The 22,314-nt window shown below is 37.9% G+C and overlaps 2 protein-coding genes across 2 annotated transcripts; one reads left to right on the top strand and one right to left on the bottom strand.

The window, feature by feature from the left end:
• Window positions 1–975: 975 nt before the first annotated feature.
• On the top strand, window positions 976–10,976 carry trmt9b (tRNA methyltransferase 9B). Its single transcript, XM_079480897.1, has 5 exons — window positions 976–1,181; window positions 6,913–7,177; window positions 7,475–7,648; window positions 8,929–10,261; window positions 10,408–10,976. The coding sequence occupies exons 2-4, from the start codon at window positions 7,024–7,026 to the stop codon at window positions 9,879–9,881; spliced, it is 1,281 nt and encodes a 426-aa protein (XP_079337023.1). The 5' UTR covers window positions 976–1,181; window positions 6,913–7,023; the 3' UTR covers window positions 9,882–10,261; window positions 10,408–10,976.
• Window positions 10,977–11,368: 392 nt separating this feature from the next.
• hdac12 (histone deacetylase 12) lies at window positions 11,369–15,442 on the bottom strand. The gene is made up of 8 exons (XM_079481643.1): window positions 15,026–15,442; window positions 14,803–14,946; window positions 14,546–14,705; window positions 13,936–14,132; window positions 13,126–13,276; window positions 12,155–12,271; window positions 11,924–12,066; window positions 11,369–11,703 (listed from the first exon to the last, which is right to left on the bottom strand). Exons 1-8 carry the CDS (start codon window positions 15,173–15,175, stop codon window positions 11,680–11,682), a joined length of 1,086 nt encoding a protein of 361 aa, XP_079337769.1. The 5' UTR covers window positions 15,176–15,442; the 3' UTR covers window positions 11,369–11,679.
• Between the last annotated feature and the right edge of the window lie 6,872 nt (window positions 15,443–22,314).

Here is a 22,314-nt window from a genome sequence, read left to right as displayed (position 1 = left end):
ATCAAAGATGGGTTTTCGTGTACCCTAGTCAGGCATCTGTTGACCAGCTGTTGTGTGGTGCATACTTAAAATCTGGAAATCCATCAAAACATAAACAGCTTTTAGCACTATTATACAAGCTTTGTGCAGAGCAGCAATATTCATGCAACACCCTCACAAGTCCCCTGGTTGCTGCCAACAGCAATTCAGTTAAAAGCAAGAAAAACAATTCCCTTTTTATAATAAGCAAAACCTAAACACATTGCACAATTTATAAATAACATTTAACATCCACAGGTTTTGTATTCTACACGAAATAAGAATTTTTTTTTTTGTTCAATGCCATGCACGTACAAACATAAAATCATTTTGTATTTTTGTAAGGTTTATGAACTTTTAACAGGAATGTTTGCCTTTAAATACAATGTTCTGCTCCTTTGTGTCGACCTCCGATAACTCGTTGCAGTGAAAGTCTGAATCATCATTGAACTGAAATCCTGATCAGTCTCGTCCGTTTGACATGTGTGTGTTTGTTTTGTCGAGACACGTGACCGAACCGACCAATGGCAGCCGCGGATGTTACGCCCTGTGTTCCTTGCGCTCTCGTTTTAATTCACTCATCGGTCTAGCAACGTTGGTTGATCCGATTCATCCAGGGAGTCGACTCATTTGAACGGTACGTTCAAATTTCCCCGTTTGACTCGCGTTTTCAAAGAGGTCATCGCGTAACTTTACGTTCCTTCTCATTTACATTCTATGCATATGATTGTGCTTCCTGATACAAATGTTATTTTTTTAATGTTATGTTAAACTGGGTTCTCAAATAGGTTACATTTTAATTGCTTTTAGTATCATTTAGTGTGCTCCAAAAAGCGTGTATACTAATATATTACACGTCAGATCTACGCTAGTCTTATTTCGAGCCGTCACCTCCACAACGTTTACCGTCTCAAGCGATCGCTCGTGTCCTCTGCGCATCGGTTCGACCGAATCTTCAGAAGAATCAGCTCCAAAGATTCACTCGTTAGCGAATCGGACACCGCTTCGGTTCACGGGGTCGACCGCGGTGAACATGTATTTATCCGCCGGTTATACACAGTCTCTCGCTCGGATGTCGCGTTAATATAATGCCGTGAAATAAAGATTCGGTCTCTCGTCGGATATGTTATGTATGTTCGAGCACACTCTTGAGATGGGAGAAGGTAGGTTTGATGCATGGGATGTTTGTGGCGCTTGTGTTGAAGATAAACATCCGATTCAACTTTCAGTCTGTAACGTCAGGAATGAATTGCGCAAATATGTTTTGAATTGACGCGTGCGTGTGTAACGTAACGTAACGTGACGTGCATTTTCATTGTAACGAGCTTTAAGTTACCTCGCAAAATAAGGTGACCTCATGTCGCTTCAAAGTTTAAAGAGGTTCATTCTGAACGTGAATGAATGTCAGCATGTGTGCTGGGTATAGCTACTTGAACTGAGATCAGTGAGTCAAATGATACATTTTGAGTTTATTTTTTATTTTATAATATTGATAAATTTATGTGTGTGTGTGTGTGTTTAAATGGACCACAAATCTCCAAGTACTTTTTTCATAGATGCATTTCTGTATTTTGTGTTTTTGTATTGTAGATTTTAAAGACAGGCATATTAATCTTGAGTACCATTGCATTCATTAATATCTTCGAAGAGTATGTAGATCGATCAGATGTATAAAAGACAGAGTCAGCTGGAAGAAAAGCGACTGGAGTCATATCTGGGCGGGGGGGGGGGGGTACGCAATACATCATCACATTGATTCACTGTAAGTTTGTGTTGTTTACATCATGCATGTACACGCCCACAACAAAACACAAACATACTGCTTAGTTTGACTTGTCGCGTGCGGTTCATGAGTGGCATTTTTCAGCGCTGGTATCAGCTTCAAACGATCTCCAAATCCAGTGTTATATCTGTCGTCTATATGACATTCATTACCCAAATGCATTGAGCAAACAAACACAGCTAGACTTCCGTCGGCTGAAGCATTGATGGGCGTGCTTTTCTGCGAGAATTGTCCGATCCATGTTCGAAAAAAACTTTCCGAAACCTGTACGATCCCTGGCCGAGTGAATCGAGCACAGAAATACTACGTCGTACGTTCAAATCGTTTTTTGGCCTTGTTAAGCTTGAGAAGCAAGCACGTTTGACATCGTAAAGAAGTCAGAATGCATGAAATGGCATGTCACGTTTTCTGTAGGCGTGTAGCCGTATACATTATTGTGACACGATATACCTTCTTTTACGAAAATGTGCTATTTAATTGATAAATGTCTTCTGTCCCATTGGTCGAGCTGCTAACACGTGACCTATGTCAACATATAATATGTCTTTAATTGCTTTTAAGTAGACTAGTTATTGTTTAAAGCTGTTTTTTTATTTTCTTTTTTGTAATAAAATGCGCTTTGAATATACAGTGACAGACCAATACATTTTTTAAGTGACGTACAGGAGGATTGAAGTTATGCTGTCAATTCTATAAAAACAAAGATTATTTTTAAAGGATAATTGAAATGGAATGTAGAGAATGTAATCTATTAATGATGTTTTACTTTGTTTTTTAAGTTTTATTTCAAATATTGTGATACCATCGTATTGTAATTCGCTATCACGTGTTGGATGGAGTCGTGATGGTGTATCATAACAAACTTAGTAGTTTTGAACGGTTACCAATAGACGTCTTTGTGAATATACTATGAAAATGTTACATGAAAATGGTACTCGCATTTAAAAGTCTCAAAGAAATAAAAAGCCTATTCGATGTTTAATTTGTACTGCATCTGTTATAATCTGCCCACACATATATAACTAAACCATTCAGCTCCATATTGTTCATTCTGTGTTTTATTAGTATTGGAACGGATCCTCTGTCTGTAATAGAATAGTTGTCTGTCGGGTATTGCTGGGTTCTAATTTTAGATGCTGCTGCTCTGTATTCTCCCAGCATTCAGCTTGCAGCTGCTTACATAACGCCTGTCGAGCTGAGCATTTTAATAAATTGAGGGGGAAAATCGGATGCGGTCGAGTCTCGACATGGCTGTGTACGGCAAACTGCGATGACGCCCAAACGCTCTTCTCCCATCCTTCTGTCAGTGGGTGTGATCTTAAAATAGTCTCCTTAATGAAGGACCATCAGAGGTCTCGATCGCACTGCAAACCAGCTGGGGATCCATATGGATAGGAAAAGTGTTTGTGGCACGATGCCCTTTAAAATAACCGAAGGGCTTGGGATGGTCACAGAAACAATTGGTCATGTTTGACAGAGGTCTGATGTTTCGTAAAGGTGACAACCGGTGACATTTTGTCTGTATGAAGTGAGATTTAAGTTGTTAAATGTCACTTCGATAAAGCACATTCAGGACAACATGCTTTTGTAACGTTCCTTCAGGAAAGGAGTGGTTTAGCACTCCTTGAAGTTTGAGTTTGCTTTAGCATACTTGGTTTCTGGGATTTTATTAAAAAGATCTATTGTGTAAGACGTTTGTCATCTCCCTTAGGGTCCTTGTTGAATGGCATCTCCGTTTAAATGTTCTCATTTTGGCCAGTGCATTGTACATTCTGTCACAGTTATAAGTAGCCCACATGCTGTGTTTTTTTTTTATGGCTCATCCGGGAGTTTCTGCTATAGGGCAACATGTGATTCAGCCAAAAGAGCCTTTTTGTTACGTAACACATCAAGCACACTACATCACTAAACCACCGAGGCATTATGAAACAAGACAATTCTGCTCTCAACAAAATACCCCGGTGGATCATTTGCCCTTTACAGCAGTAAAGCCTTGTTACACATTATACACCAACAGTTATAGATTTCAGTCATTAGTTTAATATCTGTAAAAGTCAAAAGTAACCTGTGAAACCTTTATTGTATTGTATTCCGTTGCAGACCCGTCTTGGCCTTACTACAGGTCCGCATGAAGGTTGCATCGATTTGCTGTTTGGACCGTGAGGTTATTGAGTGAACTTTGTCATTTGAAATGCAGTGGAGTAGATAAGCATCCAATGTGGATTTGCTTTGAAATGTTCCCTCATTGATCCGTAGCTTCGGTTCGCAACTCGCAACATCTCGACCGACCGAAAGGCAATTAGTTTAACAGCTCCACGCGTCCCTGCACATATTTAAAGGAACTGCCTGAAGTTTCAGTATTTCACATTCACCCGATGCCATGTGACACGCTACTTGAGAATAAATTAGATGTTCATTTCCTGATGCTTGCATGACAGCGAGAGAATAGACATGAATGAAAATGGATTAAAGCATGTCTTCTATTATCACGACATCGAGCAGGCACACAAGAAACACAGTCTTTGCAGTTAAATGCTGACTTTAGATGGGTAAATACACGGGATGCAAATTGCGAAGGGGTCTATTAGTCACAATGGGTGGCCGATAATACATTTCATGTTGAATATTGAAATCTACTATAATATCGACATTTTATGGCAGACTTGGCAAATCCGAGCAAAGTTTGTTACATTCTCTTCTAAATCGAATGGATTACAGATTTCTATACATTTTCTGAGATTTTAATCTCATTAATGATAAATAATGAATATATTAAAATCTGCGATTTCGCTTTCGTGTGGGTCTACACACATATCTTAAAGCATCAATGGACCAAACAGGATCATGTTTTGTTTCTTCAAATAGTCAGTATGCAAATGTTGATGACGAGTTACATGCTAGCTGCTGAACACTCTAGCAATGTAACTCGATGTAATATATCATTTGAAATGCATGAACCGGTGCCGAATGTCTGAATAATTGAGTCTTTATTAAGAGATTCTCGAAAGCTTTACTCTCTATCCAGCTTGTTGAGTTGTATCGACTCTGTTGCTCTTCAAGCACTGTAGTAAATACAACACAAAGCGAAAAGCTAATGCGTTAAGCTTATATCACGAGCAAGCCTTTGAAAACACATCAGAGGTGGCAGCATGCTTTGAAAAGCGACGTCCGCTTTGCATTTTAATAAAGCTGATACAGGCGCATGCTTGCAATCTGTGGAATCGCAGGCTGTTACCCCTTTACACTTGTGTTTACAGCCTCAGCATCCTGGCACATCCAGTGTGTGTGTGTAGGAGGAGAAATGATGTACGGCTGTGTGTTGACGTCTGGATTAGTGATGTGTGCTGTTGTCAGGAGGTGTGTGTGTGTGTGTAACAGCTCTTGTTTGCGCGTGTGCTGTCGAGTGGCAGGAGAGGAACAATTTGTGAAATGTTCTCAGGTGGAAAGGATGAGAACATGGAATTTATTAGACACGGAATCTCACTACATTTTTTTAAAACAGAAAGCTGTTTTTTTAATAGATATCAGTATTGCCACTATATACTCTTTCCATTTCATTGCCATGATATGGAAGCATCTATATGACAGTCATTTTTGTAGTTGTAGGATGAAATTGTAGCAGAAATGGGATGGTTATGTTCTGGAGATGAAGGTTCCGGTATATTAAAGTAATAATTCACTTGAAAATGAAAATTGTCATACTGTATTTTACTCACCCTCATCCTATACCAGATGTATGTATATGATTTAGTTTTTTTCAGTTGGTTTCTTCGCCAAAGGAGATAACGTATTTACAAAACGTGCTCTGTAGTGCAGTTTGTCCGTTTAGGGCTACTGTAGAAACAACATGGCGAGTTCCACGTAAGGGGACCCGTGGTGTATGTAGATAGAAATAGCTCATTCCGAGGTAATAAAAACATAACGCTTCATTATGTAAGGTTTTACACACCTCTGAAAACATAGTCGGGCATATTATATTGCCTTTCGGTAATAGATCCTCCAAAAAAACACCTTTAAATATCTTTCAGTTTATATCCATATATTGCTCCCAACTTCAGGGTTAATGTCTTCTGAAGCAAAATGATGATGAAGTGAAACTAAGAAGTCTTCTGTCTTTAGTGAAATTGAAACGAAAAGAAACAAACATCTAGGAGAGCAGCTGACGAAAGAAACTCCTACATCTGCGATGACATGAGGGTTAACAAATTATAAGACAGTTTTCATTTTGATTGTTTGGGGGTGTTTTGTGTCATATTGATACATGATGAATAATCAATGTGAGACACTCCTTGAATGCCTAGATCGTACTGTTGTATATGAGAAGGTAGAGAAGAGAAGCATTGCTCACAGTCTGTCTGCAGATGCTTTCCACCATCCGATTGAAACGTTGCACATTGCATAACATTCCTCAACTTTGCATGGTCAGTGTCTATCAGTGTAAATCTTTATAGTTCCTTAATGCTTAAATGTAAGCTATACAGGTATTGATTCGTGATGGGCGGTATTTCGGTTCACACCGAAATGTGTGTTTTTGTTATAAACCGGTTGAAAATTAAGCTGTTGTTTTATCAATCCCTCAAGCCATTCTGACTATTCTCTTAAAGTTGGAAGCACCAGTTCTAACCATATATATTATCGAGCTTTTTTCTCAATTTATTTGCTGAAATATTTTGTATGCAAATTACCTTCGCATGCCATTCGATAAATCTAAACTTCGCAGTTGTTATAGGGGAAGGGGATTGTTTACATTGTGTAGTTAAGTTGTTTGCGAAATTTGCTCGATTAAAAGGTTCTGTATTTTGACTTCAACCTGATTCCTTCACTTCATCACGAGTGCCACCTCTTTATAAACAAATCATTTTGTGGGACTTGCTAACTTATATAATACAAGTGTGGATTTTTTCTTCAATATTCACTCACCTTGACCGTATAAAAGGCCATTTTAAGTCACTCAATTGCTATAAAAAAACGCCATGTACCGGAAACCGGTATAAATCTGGAAAACACTGCTATATAAATTTATGATCATACCCCCCAGCACTAGCATTGATTTGCAATTGCAAAAAGTACATTAGCGAAGCAACCGATCAGAGCCTTTCTTTTTCTTACAGGAATGGATTTGGATCGGGAGCATTAAGAGCAAGGAACTCGATGTTCGGGTCTGCTGTCTCATCCTTTGGCTAAGTGGTGAAGATGCTCTGTGAGGTTTAATAGAGAGCAGCATGGACGAGGCTGCCAGCCAGCTGGAGAGAGAGCATGTTCACACTGTGTACGAGAGGATTGCACCTTACTTCAATGACAGCCGTTACAAGGCTTGGCCCAAGGTCAAACAGTTCCTTTTGGAGCAGGAGCCCGGTAGCATCGTGGCTGACGTAGGTAAGTTTTTCTCACAGATGAATGTGCTTTCACTGTTTCCTAGAAAAAGGACTCTCTTAGGGCTGAAAATAACTACTTTGATTCGCTTTGTTGCTTTGAACACAATTACGGTTAATGGAAGGTTATCAGGCACTGCTTTTGTCGACAGTGTTCACCTGAAAGGAAAGCAATTTTTCATAATAAAGTTAATAATAAGGATGAATGTGCACCAAAGTTATATCAGTACAATGCAGAAAAACACTCCAGAGCCTTATGGACTGGAAACTGCCTGACTATTCTTATTTTGAAATATTGCAGGATGCGGCAATGGTAAATATCTGCACATCAACGAGAACATCTTTAAGTTGGGCTGTGATGTGTGTCGGCCGTTGGTGGACTCTGCGTGGGGTCAGGGCCATGAGGTGCAACTGTGCGACGGACTGCGCTTACCCTACAGAGACGGCTGTTTTGATGCAGTGCTCTCTATCGCAGGTAATGCAACTGCAAATTGAAGATCTTAAATAGTTTTTGTGTACATTTGTGTTTAATTTGGAGCAGTAAAGTTAGCTTGAAAGCGCATGTGTACTGCAGCATAGGCCTTCACAAAAACCGTTTACATATTGTTTAATAAGAATGAACATTCGTCAATTACATCTCATTGGATAGGTCCAGGTTAACATGGTAATTCAATTATTAAGACGTTTAATATCAATCTACTGCCATTAATCTGAGATAGAGCTGTCATGTATTTAAGCTCTATGAGGCGAAGGAAACAAGGTGTTACTAGGTTACAGGAGATTAGCAGTTCTCGGTAGAGTTCTGGGATTGTTTGTTGTCAGGCTGTACAGATGGGTCACCTGGCAACCCCTCATGAATCCCCAGCGACATTAATGTGGCCAATGATGAGATCACTGTTTCATGATGGTTTAAACCGTATCTAACACATGGAGCGTCTAATCACATGAACTGTGTTTACTGCATTGAATTTGGGTTTTAGACTTAGTGTTAAAGCGCTTCCCTAGATGTAAGAACTGGAAAGGAAAACCTTAACAATTATTTTAGTTATAAGTATAATTAAATAACAACATAATATCCCTTAAGATGTATAATATATAAAAAATGTTGTTTTTACTTTAACTCGTGTGTGCGTGTGCGTGCTTTAAAGGGCAATGAAAATTATTATATAAAATTATTATATATATATATGTATATGTATATATATATATATATATATATATATATATATATATATATATATATATATATATATATATATATATATATATATATATATTCATTTAGCACTATATAACCAACAGGACAAAAAACAACAACATAGAAAGATACATAAATATTCCATAAATAAAAACATACTGTAACAAAATACATGCATATCTAAATGAAATAGCCAAATTAAATATACAAAATATATTAAAATTATTTGTAACTATTATCAGTTCTTCCAAATGATGATATTATCAGTTAATATAAAATTATTTAAAGCGGCAAACAGCAACTTTTATAGGTTTAAATATGAAGGAAAATCAGTCACATCAGTTTGATATCATTCGATCTTAAACCATACACAAAGAAAATTCCAAAAGAAAAATGCAATTCTAGGAGAGGAGGTGCTATGGAGTCGAAGGCTACAGATCGCATGTTAATAATGCTTTTTTTGTATTTACTAATGTATGTTCCTTACCTGTGTCATGTTCATTTTTGGGTTCTTTAAATGACGACCTCTGTGAATACAATTTCTCTCAATTGCTTAGTCATCCACCACATGTCTACCAAAGAGCGGCGTATCCGAGCAATACAGGAGATGGCCCGCAGCCTGCGGGTGGGAGGAAGAATCATGATCTACGTTTGGGCCATGGAGCAGAAGAGGCGTAAGTTTGAGAAACAAGACATATTCATTCCATGGAATCCCAATCCTCCTCTATCCCCCGCCCTCAGAGGACCTGGACGGGCCAGACACAGAGACGACGGAACCCAAAGCGTCAGCGACGACGCCGATTCAGGCGAAAAGTACAGAAAGGTGAAAAGCACATCTTCAATGGTGGACGAGGGCGAGCTCGCCAGCCCCAGTCAGCAGAAGCAACAGAGGCTTTGGTTCTTCTCCAGATCTCTGGATTCAGTGCTGGACTTCGGCAGTCTGACCGTGTCCAGGTCCACCTCCGGCACTTTCCAAAGTCCTGCAGATGAAGCTGCAGAGAGCAGGAGCCTGCGGGCCAGCGGCAGGGGTCTCATTAGACAGGTTTCAAACCTCTTTTCATCCTCTTCCAGAACCAGTCTTGAAGAAGATGTCTTCATCTCAGACCCTCAAGTCCATAAAACTGACAACAGCAGTGCTGGTAATGAAAACGAAACCCTCCGTGTTGAGCTCATACAGGATTGTTCCTCAGTTCCTCTTCCAGACTTAGTGTCCTACCAAAAGGAGCAGTCCTGTAATGAAGAACACAGGGAGGTTAATAGCACAGCAAACAGACAACATTCCATGCAGAGACAAGAAAGCACAGCGTCTCTGAGGGACACCAGGGGGATGAAAGAATGGAATGACGGACAGATGAAGGACTCTTGTCTGCGGTACTACCACGTATTCAGGGAAGGAGAACTGACGCAGTTGATCGAGAACCATGTTGATGAACTTCATGTTCTCCAGACTTACTTGGACCATGCCAACTGGTGTGTGGTGGCTGAGAAGATCCAAGTTTGGAAGGTTTAAATGTCATTTTAAACATTTATGTATTTATTTTTATTAATATTTAATTAAACTCACAGTTTGAGATTTTAAGTTTTTGGATGAGAACTGATTTCAGATGCTAGGGGTTCAGTATCAATGGCAATAACAAGCAAGGGATTAACGCTCTGTCTAGTGTTGTTCAAATAGACACCATTTTATTTATTTTCTTAGTAACACTAATGCTACTAGACACTACGTTTTGTTTTTACAAATGTGCCCATATCCTGCTTAAAGGGACAGTGACCCAAACATTTTAATTCTGTAATCATTTACTCACCTCCCAGTTGTTCCACATCTGTATACATTTCTTTGTTCTGATGTACACAGAGAAATATATTTGGAAGAATGCTTATAACCAAACAGTTCTTGGCCACCATTGACTACCATAGTAGGAAACATGATAATGGTAGTTTGCTTTCCTCATTCTTCAAAATATCTTCTTTTGTGTTCAACAACAAATACATTTATAAAGCAAATTTTCCTACTATAGTAGTCAATGGTGACCAAGAACTGTTTGGCATTTTTACAAATGTCTTTCTCTGTGTTCATCCGAACTAAGAAATGTATTGTAAATGATGACAGAATTTTTAACCTAATCTGTGATGTCTTACACAATCAGTTTTGGTTGTAATTATAAATAATGAACTTAACTTGCACTGGTTTTAATGGTGTGTTACTTTTAACAGTCTTAAGCAATGTCTGCCTGAAACAGAAAAGATAGCACATTATTCTGAACCAAACAATGTGAGCACATTACCAGAGTTTTCTTATTGAATTCTCTTCAGGACTTTATCTGTGTAGTAGTTGTTGTGTTGTGTGTTTAGCTATACCGTAAAACTGAGCTTTTGTGTTGTGGTCTGTTGCAGAAGCTTTTTAACAACCTTTTTTCTAATGTTACTTAACTTCATTGCACTTTCCATTGCGAAACTTGAACAAGTGCTGCTATTGCAAATTGTGTTTGTATTGATGTAAAAAGCAATGGTCTTAAATTTTCCTCTGAACTTGAACCATTTTTTTAATTTGTGGTTATGTATTTTGACTGTCGAATAAAATAAAAGCACCATTTTGTTTTTATCTGACCCACTGAGAGAAGGATTCTCTACTGTAAAACACCCTAAACAAAAAGGTCTCATTTATTAACATTTGTTACTCTTTTAGCTCACAGAAACAAACAATGAGCAAAACATACACATTTATATTATTTGTTAAACCTAAAATAAGATTTATTTACAATTTTATATATAATTAAGATAATATTATTATATTAATATTTTTGTTGTAGATACAACATGTATTCAGTTCAAACTGACATCCAATGCTTAATAAATGTATACATTCTGGATGTAAATGAATACAAAATGATATAGGGACGTTTCTGAAAATGATTTTAAACAAATTTGTGAAAATGTTAAACCCCAAGTAGTAAATGCACCAAATAGAAACAATATGAAAACATTACAAATGTTGAAGCAAATCAAAAAGATGTCATATTGTTAAAAAAACAATATGATACATTTGATGTATCGCAATATATAATGCAATGGCATATTACTAATTTAAAAATGTGTTTTAGCTTTAAGATGAAAAAATACTAGCATTTTCATTGTTAGTTAACTAAACTTGTTGTAAAGAACAAAACAACAATAAATTATAAATAACTGATTTTTAATATTACATTTTATTAATAAATGAAATTGCCTTGGCAACATTGATGACTGTATTTGCAGAAAGTTAAAAGACGGTCTCTCAGTTTGCCGTAAGGTACATTTCCATCATGGGATTACAATCCATATTCCGTCCAAACCTGAAAGAAGAAATCATCATAATGGATCATTATGAGCACACAATAGCCCTGACAGTTCAATATTGCTGTTTACATTCAGGCAATAAAAGGGAGAGAAAATATTGAGAGTATGTTTCATAACACGCTGCTTCATAATAATGTCAACACAAAAAAGCAGAGCATCACGTGTCATCCTTAGATCAACTGCCCTCTTTACTCCCATCCAATTCTGCTACCTCACCTTGGATGCAGCCCTGTGAATTATTGAGTGCCTCTGTGCCAAACGATCGATATCTCTGGAATATCCTCCTCCGATAACAGTGGCCACAGGAATGGCCTTTTTAATGACTGTCTGAAGTACGTAAAGATCTCTCTGGTAAAGTCCTGTGTTGGGTAAATGCATGAAATCAATACAATAAATCTGTGCTCTCATTGTGATCATATATGTGGATGATGAAGTGATACGGTTCACCCTGATCTGTGAGGCGAAGTCTTCCAAGCTCATCCTCCAGGTGCGGATCCACTCCGGCATCATACAGCACCAGATCAGGGTGGAACGTGTCCAGTAACCAAGGGAGGTGTTCCTGGACTGCACAGGGAATGACCGATGTGTTAATGGTATTATGCTATTAGAGCACAAATATTCATATTTAATATTCAAAGACACCTATAGACAGTTTCATCGGACGTGTGTGTCTGGACTGCCGTTTACTTACGGTCTGTGATTGGCTAGTGTCTAATAATAAGACTATTTATATTTAATTTAATTTACGATAATATTACTCTATATTACTATTTTATTGTATTAAATAAACGATGTGCAATTTTGTTGTATGTTCATTTTATTAACTAAACAATTTGTTGAATGGGTCCTGTAGTTTTGTTGCATTTAAAAAAAGCTTACGGTACATTGACATCTAGCGGTTGAGCTTGGTATTGCAGTCTTAATTTAAAATATTGGAGAGACAAGTTTAGCCAATTAACGGTTCTTCTCAGTTTCTTTTGCTTGTTGTCAGAAATAATCTACAGGCACTCCATTGTTTGTGTAGGTGTACCGGAAGTTAAGCACAGTAACGTTTGTTAATGTTGTCACTTTGAAACTGTTTATAAGAAATTAATTTTATTATTAAATAAGACGTCACTAGCGTGATAAGTCTTTGTTTCATGTAATCAGAACAAAAGCGGTAGATAATATATGTTTTCAGACGACATGTTTCAGATATATGACTTATAGGATGTAAAGTAAGCGGTATTTTCTATTTTATTTCGAGTTTTTATTTACATCAGGCTACGCGATATCAAACGCTACAATTGAAGAGTTTTTAAACGCTTCGCGTTGTATCTGGTATAGAAACCAAATAATAACTCTGCGTATAACTGACATTTTATGGATCAAACTGAGATAAGGACTGCAGCTTTAAGTGCGAGTCCAAAAATATATACCTATTGAAAGATACTCTTTGTCCTCAGTACCGTCTTCCACACTGATATCCAGGTCACTCTTCTGCCTTCGCAAAGGAAAGTTTTTTCCACAATGCACCGAGAAGGTAAAAACATCTGACTCCTCCTCAAAAATCAACGCCGTGCCATCACCCTAGTGAAAAGAGGAAAGTAAACATTCTCTATAATTCAGCATTTCTGTCAAAACACAACAAAGAAACACTGTTTCAAAATGAAGAAATACTGCAGTGACTCGTATCAGTTAGTTAGCAGTTCTTTCAGTGTAGCATGCAAACGTAATATGGATGGAAAAACAGAAGCATTGGTAATTTAAAGAGACAGTTCACCCCAAAAATACAACTTCAGTCATCATTTACTCACCCTTGAGTTGTGCCTGTATAAATATCTTTGTTCCGATGAACACAGAGAAAGATATTTGAGAGAATGCTTGCGACCAAACAGCTCTTGGCCACCATTGACCACAGTATGAAAAATGACAATGGCAGTCAAAAGTGCCCCAGAACTGTTTGCTTTCCAACATTCTTCAAAATATCTTTTTGTGTTCAACAGAACTTTTAAGGAAATGTTCCTGCTATGGTAGTCAATGTTGGCCATGAACTGTTTGGTTACAAGGATTCTTCCAAATATATTTATCTGCGTTCAACAGAACAAAGACATTTACAAATGGGCGATTTCTGGCACAGTTTCAGACAACCACTTTCATAAAAATTGGAGCATAGCGCACACACACAAATGCAGACTGTATACCACAATCCATTTAGTTTTAATGACCGATCACTGGTAACCCTGTACCTGATGTACATCCAGATCCACGATAAGAATCTTCTTCCTAGAAGTGGCATCACCCATCAGCTGTTTGGCAGCCACTGCCAGATCATTGAGCAGACAGAATCCAGAGCCGTAGCCGGGGAAAGCGTGATGGGTCCCTCCAGCTGTACTACACGCTAGTCCCCTCTGCAGGGCTATCTCACCTGCCAGGACAGTACCGCCTGGAACACATCTCAGATAAGAGAAATACACAACATGACAGGAAGGCAGGAAAATAAAACAACGTGACAGCTGTGGAAACTACTGGCTGCTTCAGAAATAACGGGAAAGCATATCATAGCGATTATTTATGTTATGTTAATATAAATCTTATTTCATAGCAATTTTAATCATATAAAAATGACTTTAGACAGAATGTTGTTTACTGTATTTTAGTAATGAAGATTAGATGCTTGTATTTAAATTCTGAAGGGTGGGGTGTTTCACTATCATACTGTAAGACCACAATAAAAACAATAGGCTTAATATTTTAGATGCAGTTATTTTTCACAATCATTTTCTCTTGATTTTGGGTGAAATACAGAGCTTTATTAATGACAGTTATCCCATTTTCTGCCCATGTTAAATAACATACCCGTTTCATATCTGCAGCGCTGTACCAAACCAGCACTCCAAGGAAATCCAGTGCGTCTCTGATCTTTCTCATTGATCTTTCCACCAATAAAGTTGGTCAGATACTCTTCGGTGTGCACACGGCCCAGAAGCTCTTTGGATGCAATTTTAGGGGCCCAAACCTACAAAACAGCAACGTGAAAGTTGTAATAAGTTGAAATAAGGTGTATCATTAAATATCCATTTGTTACACATCAGATTATCTGAAAAAGCCCAAACCTGTTTATCTGTAATGACTTGATCTCTAAGCAGACACCCCAGAACTTTAGGAAACTTTCCCATGGGGAACCTGTGGTTTTCTGGGAGGTCGCATGTGTACTTGACATGATGAACTATTGGAAGTGCGTTCGATTCAAGGCAAGTCTGAAAAAAGGAAGCAAGCCTGTAAGGAAAATATCCTGCCTGGACTGGTTCTGATGTGATAATAACGAGGAATTCTTACACGTTCGGCGTTGAAAAGCCTCCTCTGTGTCTTACGCAATGGGTTTCGTTTCAGAAATGTGTCCTCGCGCAACAATGCTGTGGGCTTTACGGCTGCTCTATGCGCGAATGTGCGACATGATAAATGAAACATTGTTACAACATAACACATTATATACAGCTATCACGCTATCATAAAACAAGTACCAACGCTTGACAACAGCTGTAATCGAAGACAGTTTGAGCATAACATGTTTATAAGCGCATGACGTAATGTTTTGTAGCTTATTGAAGATTACTGCATGAGAAAGATATCCAATAACCCCAAGCCGCCCGACGAGTGTAGACTAAATGAGACTCTTGTGTATCTATCTGAAGTCTGTTGTGTTTTCAACATGTTTTAATGGAAGTGTGCTACTGCCACCGTCTGTTGAGGAGTGAGCGAGAAGTTCTCAATGCAACCTTGTGACGGTGTCAATAGCTGTATGTTCTATGGCAAACCAAATTAGCTTTTAATCATTCTCAGGATATGAATTTTTGATATCAACAATTAGAATTTTACTAGTGAAAATAATAATTCATTACATCAAGAATAGAATTTCTACTAGTAACAATTGCTATTTTTTATATCAGTTATTACATATAAAGCCCACTTGTAGAAATGTGAAAATGTTGATCACATTCTTGAACTGTTATTCTTGATATCTGTGATTGGATTTTCACAAGTACAGTTTTGCATCGATATGAAAAACGCTTGGAAGCCAAATCGACTTTTAATCATTCGCAGGATATCAATTTGTGTTATGAATAATTAGATTTTTACCAGTAAAAGTTATAATTCTTGATATCAGGAAAATGATTTCTAATCGTAACAATTGCTTTTTCGATATCAGTAATTACATTTTCACTAGTAAAAATCTAACTGTTGATATAAAAAATTCATATCATGAGAATGATTAAAAGCTAATTCGGCTTGCCATAGTGACTTGTGACTTTAAATGCCCCAGTGTGCTTTTGCATATGCAGAAATCTACTTGGAAGTCTGTGGTGGCTGTGATGCTTTCCTTGAAAAAACACGTTTCTTTCACAGAACGAATAAATATTAGAATTTTACATATTAGTATACATATCCAACTGTTGTGACTTTGTTTGGCCACCTTCACACAAGTATTTAAAATTATGAATGTTAATTCCCAATTCATAATCACGAATACGCTGTAAAGAAATCTTGGACTAAAAATAAAAAACCTTTTTCGAGAAACGTGAAAACCAAAACCTATATTTTTTCGATGTATCAGATAAACTCGTTTGCGGCATTTTATGGGCGGGGCACCCGAAACGACGTTCGTATTGGCAACAAAATGCATTGCGCCTGCGCGCAGTGCGTCGCCAGTGTCGTTAACGCATCCAGGTAGGTGATATTTTAGGTTGAAAGCACACGTTGGCTTCACATTTGTTACTGTAAATCAGATGAATTATGTTAGTTTATGAATCGCAAAGTGTATATGAAGAGTTTGGTTCCAAAATGAGAGAACTCTCAAAATTGTCAAAGCTCATGTTTTTTTACTGTGCATTCCAATTGATGAAAGTCAAACTGCTGTTGGTTGGTTTTGATTGAAGCACTAATAACTAACAGAATACAGCTAACTAACACAATAAAACGCAATAAAAACATGACGTCATAATGAAAAACATCATTTTAGAAAATTCTTAAAGAAGGAGTTATCTCGTTTTGGAACCAAACTCTTCATATTTTGCTAAAGGTAGGCCTACATATATGGCACACATTGCATTTCACTAAAGGTCGCCTTTATGTTTTTGTTTAACGTGACAAACCTAAACCTCTCGAGCTTAAAACCCATTCCGTGTATATTGTTATTAATAATGTATGGTTATACATTGTGAGTGTAAAACGTAATATTTATAAACCTGTCAGTCATCAGATGAACCATTTCTCAGAAGGATTGGCCGATCCTCGATATTGATAGTACAGCAGTTTTTGTTTTCATCATGACATTGATTCCGTGTGCATATTGGTTTGCATTAAAGCTATTTGTTATTGCAGCATATTTTTACTACATTTTACTAATAGTTACTGCTGCATGAGCGTTGTGGAAGCACTGGTGTAATTTGTCAAAGGTTCTGTGATTTTCCACACTCCTCACCACGTGACTTTCAAGCATCGTTGATCGTTGTCAGTTAAAACTGTGCTTGTTTTACCACGTGTCTTTCATTGGTTCACTGTATTTGTCCAATTCGTTTTCTGTCTCTTTTGAGACAGGTAATCTCACACGCATCCATAGGGATCTCATACGCTACAGTGACTGTAAAATGTTGCATACGTTTCCTCTGAGGTAGAGAATATCAGTGAACCACTTGTTCAAAGCATGCCTGAAATGAGCTTTTGACTTGAGCCATATGCCACATATGTACAGACTTCTCATATCTCCATCATTAGACTTTATGTCAGTCAAGTATGACGCTCACAAGGAGGTACATGTCTGGAATGCCCGTACTCTGATTTCCTCTTAAATGTTGTGTTGAATAAAATGACCCATAGTGTTTTGCCCTCACCAATTCCTGAAATGCTCATATTTCCATTCTGGCCATTTATGGGATGAATATACATCCTCAGATGCAAGAGAATAATCTCTGCATTCTCTCAGGAGTGGGCGCTTTCTGTTTACAGTAGACGCTCAAGATGTTCCTGTGCCTCGCCTGAGGCTGTTGATTTAAATCCGAGTTTCATTCTTCAGATGCCTCTGGAATTATATCATACAGCTAGTATGTGCTGTGCATCTGTTAGAGCAGGCTGGTGGCACCTCAATACGCTTACATAAAAGATCCCTCAAGTGCACAACCCGTCAACACCGACACATGAACGCAGCTGCGTGTCTGGATAAGACCCGGTTCATTCACTTATACTGTAAATGTGTAGCATCAGTACGTTGGTATGAGTTGGCTTGTGTCATTTTGAACATTTGTATGATTGTGTTAATCCAGTGTGCGATGACAACCATTCATGTCTTGGAAGAATTCTACTATATTCAGTGTGCGTGAGACTGAATGTTATAATTTACTTTTACCATTGAAAATCTGAAAATTGTGGATATCAGGGTGATCAATGTCTATGATGGTTATATAACAATTCAGTTCAGCGTAAGTACAAACGAATAGTGAAAATTCAACATTCTGACAGATTTGACCTGATAACCCAGAGGATGTAGGTTCAAAGCCTGGAAGGTGTGATGGATGCGTGAGTTACTATGTTCACCTTTTGCCATTGTGTCCTCGAGCAAAATGCTTAAATTCTGGTTTCATCTGGGGGCTTTTTCCTGTTTCAGTCATGCCTGTGGTTCCTTCAGATAAGAAGGTGTCCTCTCAATGACAAATTGCATTTTAAGGACATTAGGTCCTTAAGTCAAGGTGTTTAGAAATCTTCATAGATGTGTTGTTGACGGGCTGTCACGTTTCAATCCCTCCAGCGCATCATACATGGTATGTACCAGGTACATGTTGAAACGTTGCCCTGTTTCCTCGAAGCGTGCACTGGAATGACTGTCCACTGCACACGTGATGGGTGTTCTTTATTTTAATGAAAATCTTTTATTTATTGTCACATAACCAAGATTGGTGTGATTAAATGTTGAAGTCATAGGTTGGTGTTGAGTATCTATGAGTAAAGAACCGTTTCCATGATTCATCAAAACCTTTTGTTCTCGGGCTGTCAAACGATTTATTGCGATTAATCGCATCCAGAATAAAAGTTTGTATTTACATAACATTTGTATGTGTGCTGTGCATATTCATTTAGAATTACTTAACGCTTACACATACATTTCCTAAATATATATTTATGCACAGTACACAGACATATATTATGTACACACGACTTTTATTCTAGAAGCGAATGTTTGTCAGACATTTGTTTATTTTTAATACGAATTAGGGTTTAATGTTTAAAGCTTAGCTGAAGTTTTTTAACATAAATAATTATAGATTATTATAATGTATTTTTTGCACATTTGGTCATATTTGTGAATAAAATAATGAAAATGTTCGGCAATGTTTCGATCAGTAAAGTTCTTTGTCAGCAGTATTTTTCTCCGATGTGGTATACAATGTAAAAAGGAAGGCTGCTTATTTTCCTGTATTAATATTCCAAGGAGTGTTGGAATGGACTCATCCATTGATGAAGAGATGAGGAAGAACTGTCAGCACCTGACAGGGCCATAAAACATCACAATCCAAGGTGCTGAAAATTTAATCAGTTTTATTTGGCTAGAGGCCGCACATTCATCTTCATTCTCTCTCTGTATCGCTAAATCTGGGTTTCTTTCTGCCTCTTTCTCTTTCAGCCGTTGCTGTATCCCTTCTAGCAACAACCGTCCTTGGGAGGCTGATCATTGTAGCCTTCGGGTAGCATAATGGCTTATGTGACAGGGACGTAACGAATCAGGAAGTCAAACGCAATGATACAGATGACCCAATCAGTAAGTAACTCAAGATTTTTTTGATTCATTGATGCCATCTTTAGTTTCCTTTTCTTTTACACAAACTTTAATGCATGAGCAAACACCTTGGGAGGTAGCTAACATGCAAGTTTTTCTTGCATATGATGTTTTGGGATCCAAATGTGTGTCTTTTGCACTTAGCGGCACAACAATCATCACTGTTTCCAACAGGTTTCTCCTGCCCAGCTCTCCATCTTCCATTGCTTGGACAACGGAAAGTCCCGCCCTAAACTCGTGCCACAGAAGATGACATTTTGGACCTTTCTATCAGAGAAATGTTTCGAGTTCCTCTGTGTTTGGTAAGTCCCAAGTGATTGACTCAGAACACGTTTTGTAAATACGTTATCTCCTTCGGCAAAGAAAAGATAATGTGACGACATCTTAGTTTTGTATCAGCCATCTTAGTGCTTCGAAAGGCAGAGGGAGCGATAGAGTGATACGTTGGTTGCAGTTTGGAACCTCACCACTAGATGCCTCAAAATTTCATACACTGGACCTTTAATGTTTAAACTTTGTTATTGTGCATAAGTTTATGAAGTGTACAACGTACACACACGGTGTTAAAACACTTTCATTTTAAATAATGGGCAGTTATTATTATCTCACTTCTTGACTGACCCCCAAATGATTCATTCGGCGATTCATCTGTCTAGTGATCACAAGCCAATAACTTTTGTTATTCGTTCATTTTCGGCTTTACAACTTGGCAGACGGCTTACATTCACACACTGCCTGAAATGTATTTTAAGAACATTTTAATAGTTACTCTTTAATCTGTATCACACACCAGGCTTTAGATCTTCAGATTTTTGTACATACTTCAATGGTCCCTGTTACTGCATAATAAATCCATTACCGTGCGCCAGAGGGCTCCTGCTGTAGCTGTTTGCTTTCAGTGCACTCATGCTGGTGGTATTGTTCAATCTGTGAGGGGATAACCGGCTGAGTATGTTTTAATGAGATTGCGACCTTCCTCTGTTTGTGTTTTGTGGACTTCTGAAAGCTATCAACATTTCACCCTCGCATTCAATACACTATGGGTAGAAAACCCAGGAAGTACTCACGCATTTAACCATCATTTCTCCAAAGCCCCAGCAGGGACAATACGATTAATATCTGTCCCTTCTGTATTTGCTGTATGTGCACTGAACGTTTGCTCGAGGTACCATGTGTACGTCCAGTAGTACCTTAACTTATATATGGCACGTCCCTCTTTTTTGTGCAAATACACACACGCACATGTAAGCTAGTCTCGTACATCTGACACAATGACACAACAGTCTAAACACGTTCAGAATAAAAAGAGGAGAGGTTTCTTGCAAGGGAAGAGGTTGTCAACTAAATCAAACAATAATTTTAATGAGTGATGGTGAGTTATGTAGGCGACCTTTTATTGTTATTATTATTAATAATAAAAGTATTATTATTATTATTTTATTATTAGTATTATTATTGTGAATTTTAAATAAATGTGAAGGAGGCCGTTTTTATGTTAATGTTTTCATCTTTAAGTAGAAATGCACAGGCATGGTGGGGTTTCTTCATTTGCCTGGAGAATGTGAGAAGGAGTGGGTGCCAGATTTGAGCATGCTACAGTAAATGTGTTATGTGGGGTTTAACACTTTTTAAGTCCAAGTTTTTAAAGTGAAAATTGATTTTTGCATTCGTTGTCATCTCATCGTTAGAGTTAAGCACGTGAACAAAGATCATTTTTAGAGATCAACTATTCGTTTTTATTTCGTTTTGGTCGGTAACAATGTGGAAAAAAGTATTTCTGTGAATTCTGAGTGGCAGGGGAAGAGCTGGTTGGATCTTAGATGTGGCTCCTCTCATTAAAAACAGAAAATGAAAAAACTCAATAACCACATTCACGTCCCAACACTCCAGTTACTGAATATACAAAGACTTCCTCCGGTCACTTATCCTGTGTTGTGTGAGTTCGGTATCAAACTATTCGCCCATCAGGAGTGGTGAATCCATCCATTGCATTGATACACGTGAGCGAGCGGCAGCTGTCTCGTTCAGTTGGTGCGGTTGAGCAGGGCTGCTTGGGTAGAAGGGACAATAAAACGAGCAGGTGCCGGTACAACTGCGATCCTGGCGCTCATCGCCTGGCAGACCCGTGTCAGTCTCACACATGCTGAATCTCAAAACATCCCCCAGCAGGCTCTTCCACAGCCTCACGGGCACAGTAAGACCAACTGTGCGTTTAAGCTGCGTGTTATGGTGCTTTTTGTTAGCTTGGCTAGTTTTCTGTTATTTTTATTTTGAAATCTCTTCTGTTTTTGTGTTCTTTGTGATATCACTTTGGAATGACAAGTTGCTAATTGTAGAAACAAAAATGTCATCCCTGTTTATTTGCCGTTATTCTCAAACTTTACGAAGGTATCTGTTTAAAAATAAGAATTTTAAGGAATGTTTTCTCTTTATTTCAGTAAAGCCAACCATTCATTTGTTGATGTTAATATTTTGTTTTTGAGTACAGCAGTCATTCTCTTGGTCCTTGACCGAGTTTAGTGCACGTGTGTTATTTTTTTGCCAAGCCTCCTCGCATTCTTCTCACATCCGAGCTTCCGTATACACTCCAAATACAACAATGTGACATTCGTACACAATTTGCAATACCTGATTTATTTAAATAAAGTGAGATGTCCATTTTCACTTTTGTAAACCCTGCTGTGTGCTGTTCGTCCTATTCATATGCCCTTCTTTTGTTGTTAATCATAACAATATACACGAACAGTAGAAATAACAGGGAAGCTGAATGTCACCTTGCGCTGCTTTATCTGTGACAGGA

The sequence above is a fragment of the Barbatula barbatula genome (genome assembly GCF_947034865.1).
Source record: "Barbatula barbatula genome assembly, chromosome: 19".
Classification (NCBI taxonomy): domain Eukaryota; kingdom Metazoa; phylum Chordata; class Actinopteri; order Cypriniformes; family Nemacheilidae; genus Barbatula; species Barbatula barbatula.
The sequence above is the reverse complement of the archived record's forward strand: the minus strand, read 5'-3'. Positions and strand labels throughout refer to the sequence as shown.

Coding starts and splice junctions, on each gene's coding strand:
- trmt9b (XM_079480897.1), top strand. CDS start 7,024: ATGGACGAGGCTGCCAGCCAGCTGGAGAGAGAGCATGTTCACACTGTG. Junction 7,178..7,474: donor TAGCATCGTGGCTGACGTAG/GTAAGTTTTTCT, acceptor GAAATATTGCAG/GATGCGGCAATGGTAAATAT. Junction 7,649..8,928: donor TGCAGTGCTCTCTATCGCAG/GTAATGCAACTG, acceptor TCAATTGCTTAG/TCATCCACCACATGTCTACC.
- hdac12 (XM_079481643.1), bottom strand. CDS start 15,175: ATGTGTTATGTTGTAACAATGTTTCATTTATCATGTCGCACATTCGCG. Junction 13,277..13,935: donor TGGATCTGGATGTACATCAG/GTACAGGGTTAC, acceptor TCTTTTCACTAG/GGTGATGGCACGGCGTTGAT. Junction 12,272..13,125: donor CAAAGAGTATCTTTCAATAG/GTATATATTTTT, acceptor TTCCCTGTGCAG/TCCAGGAACACCTCCCTTGG.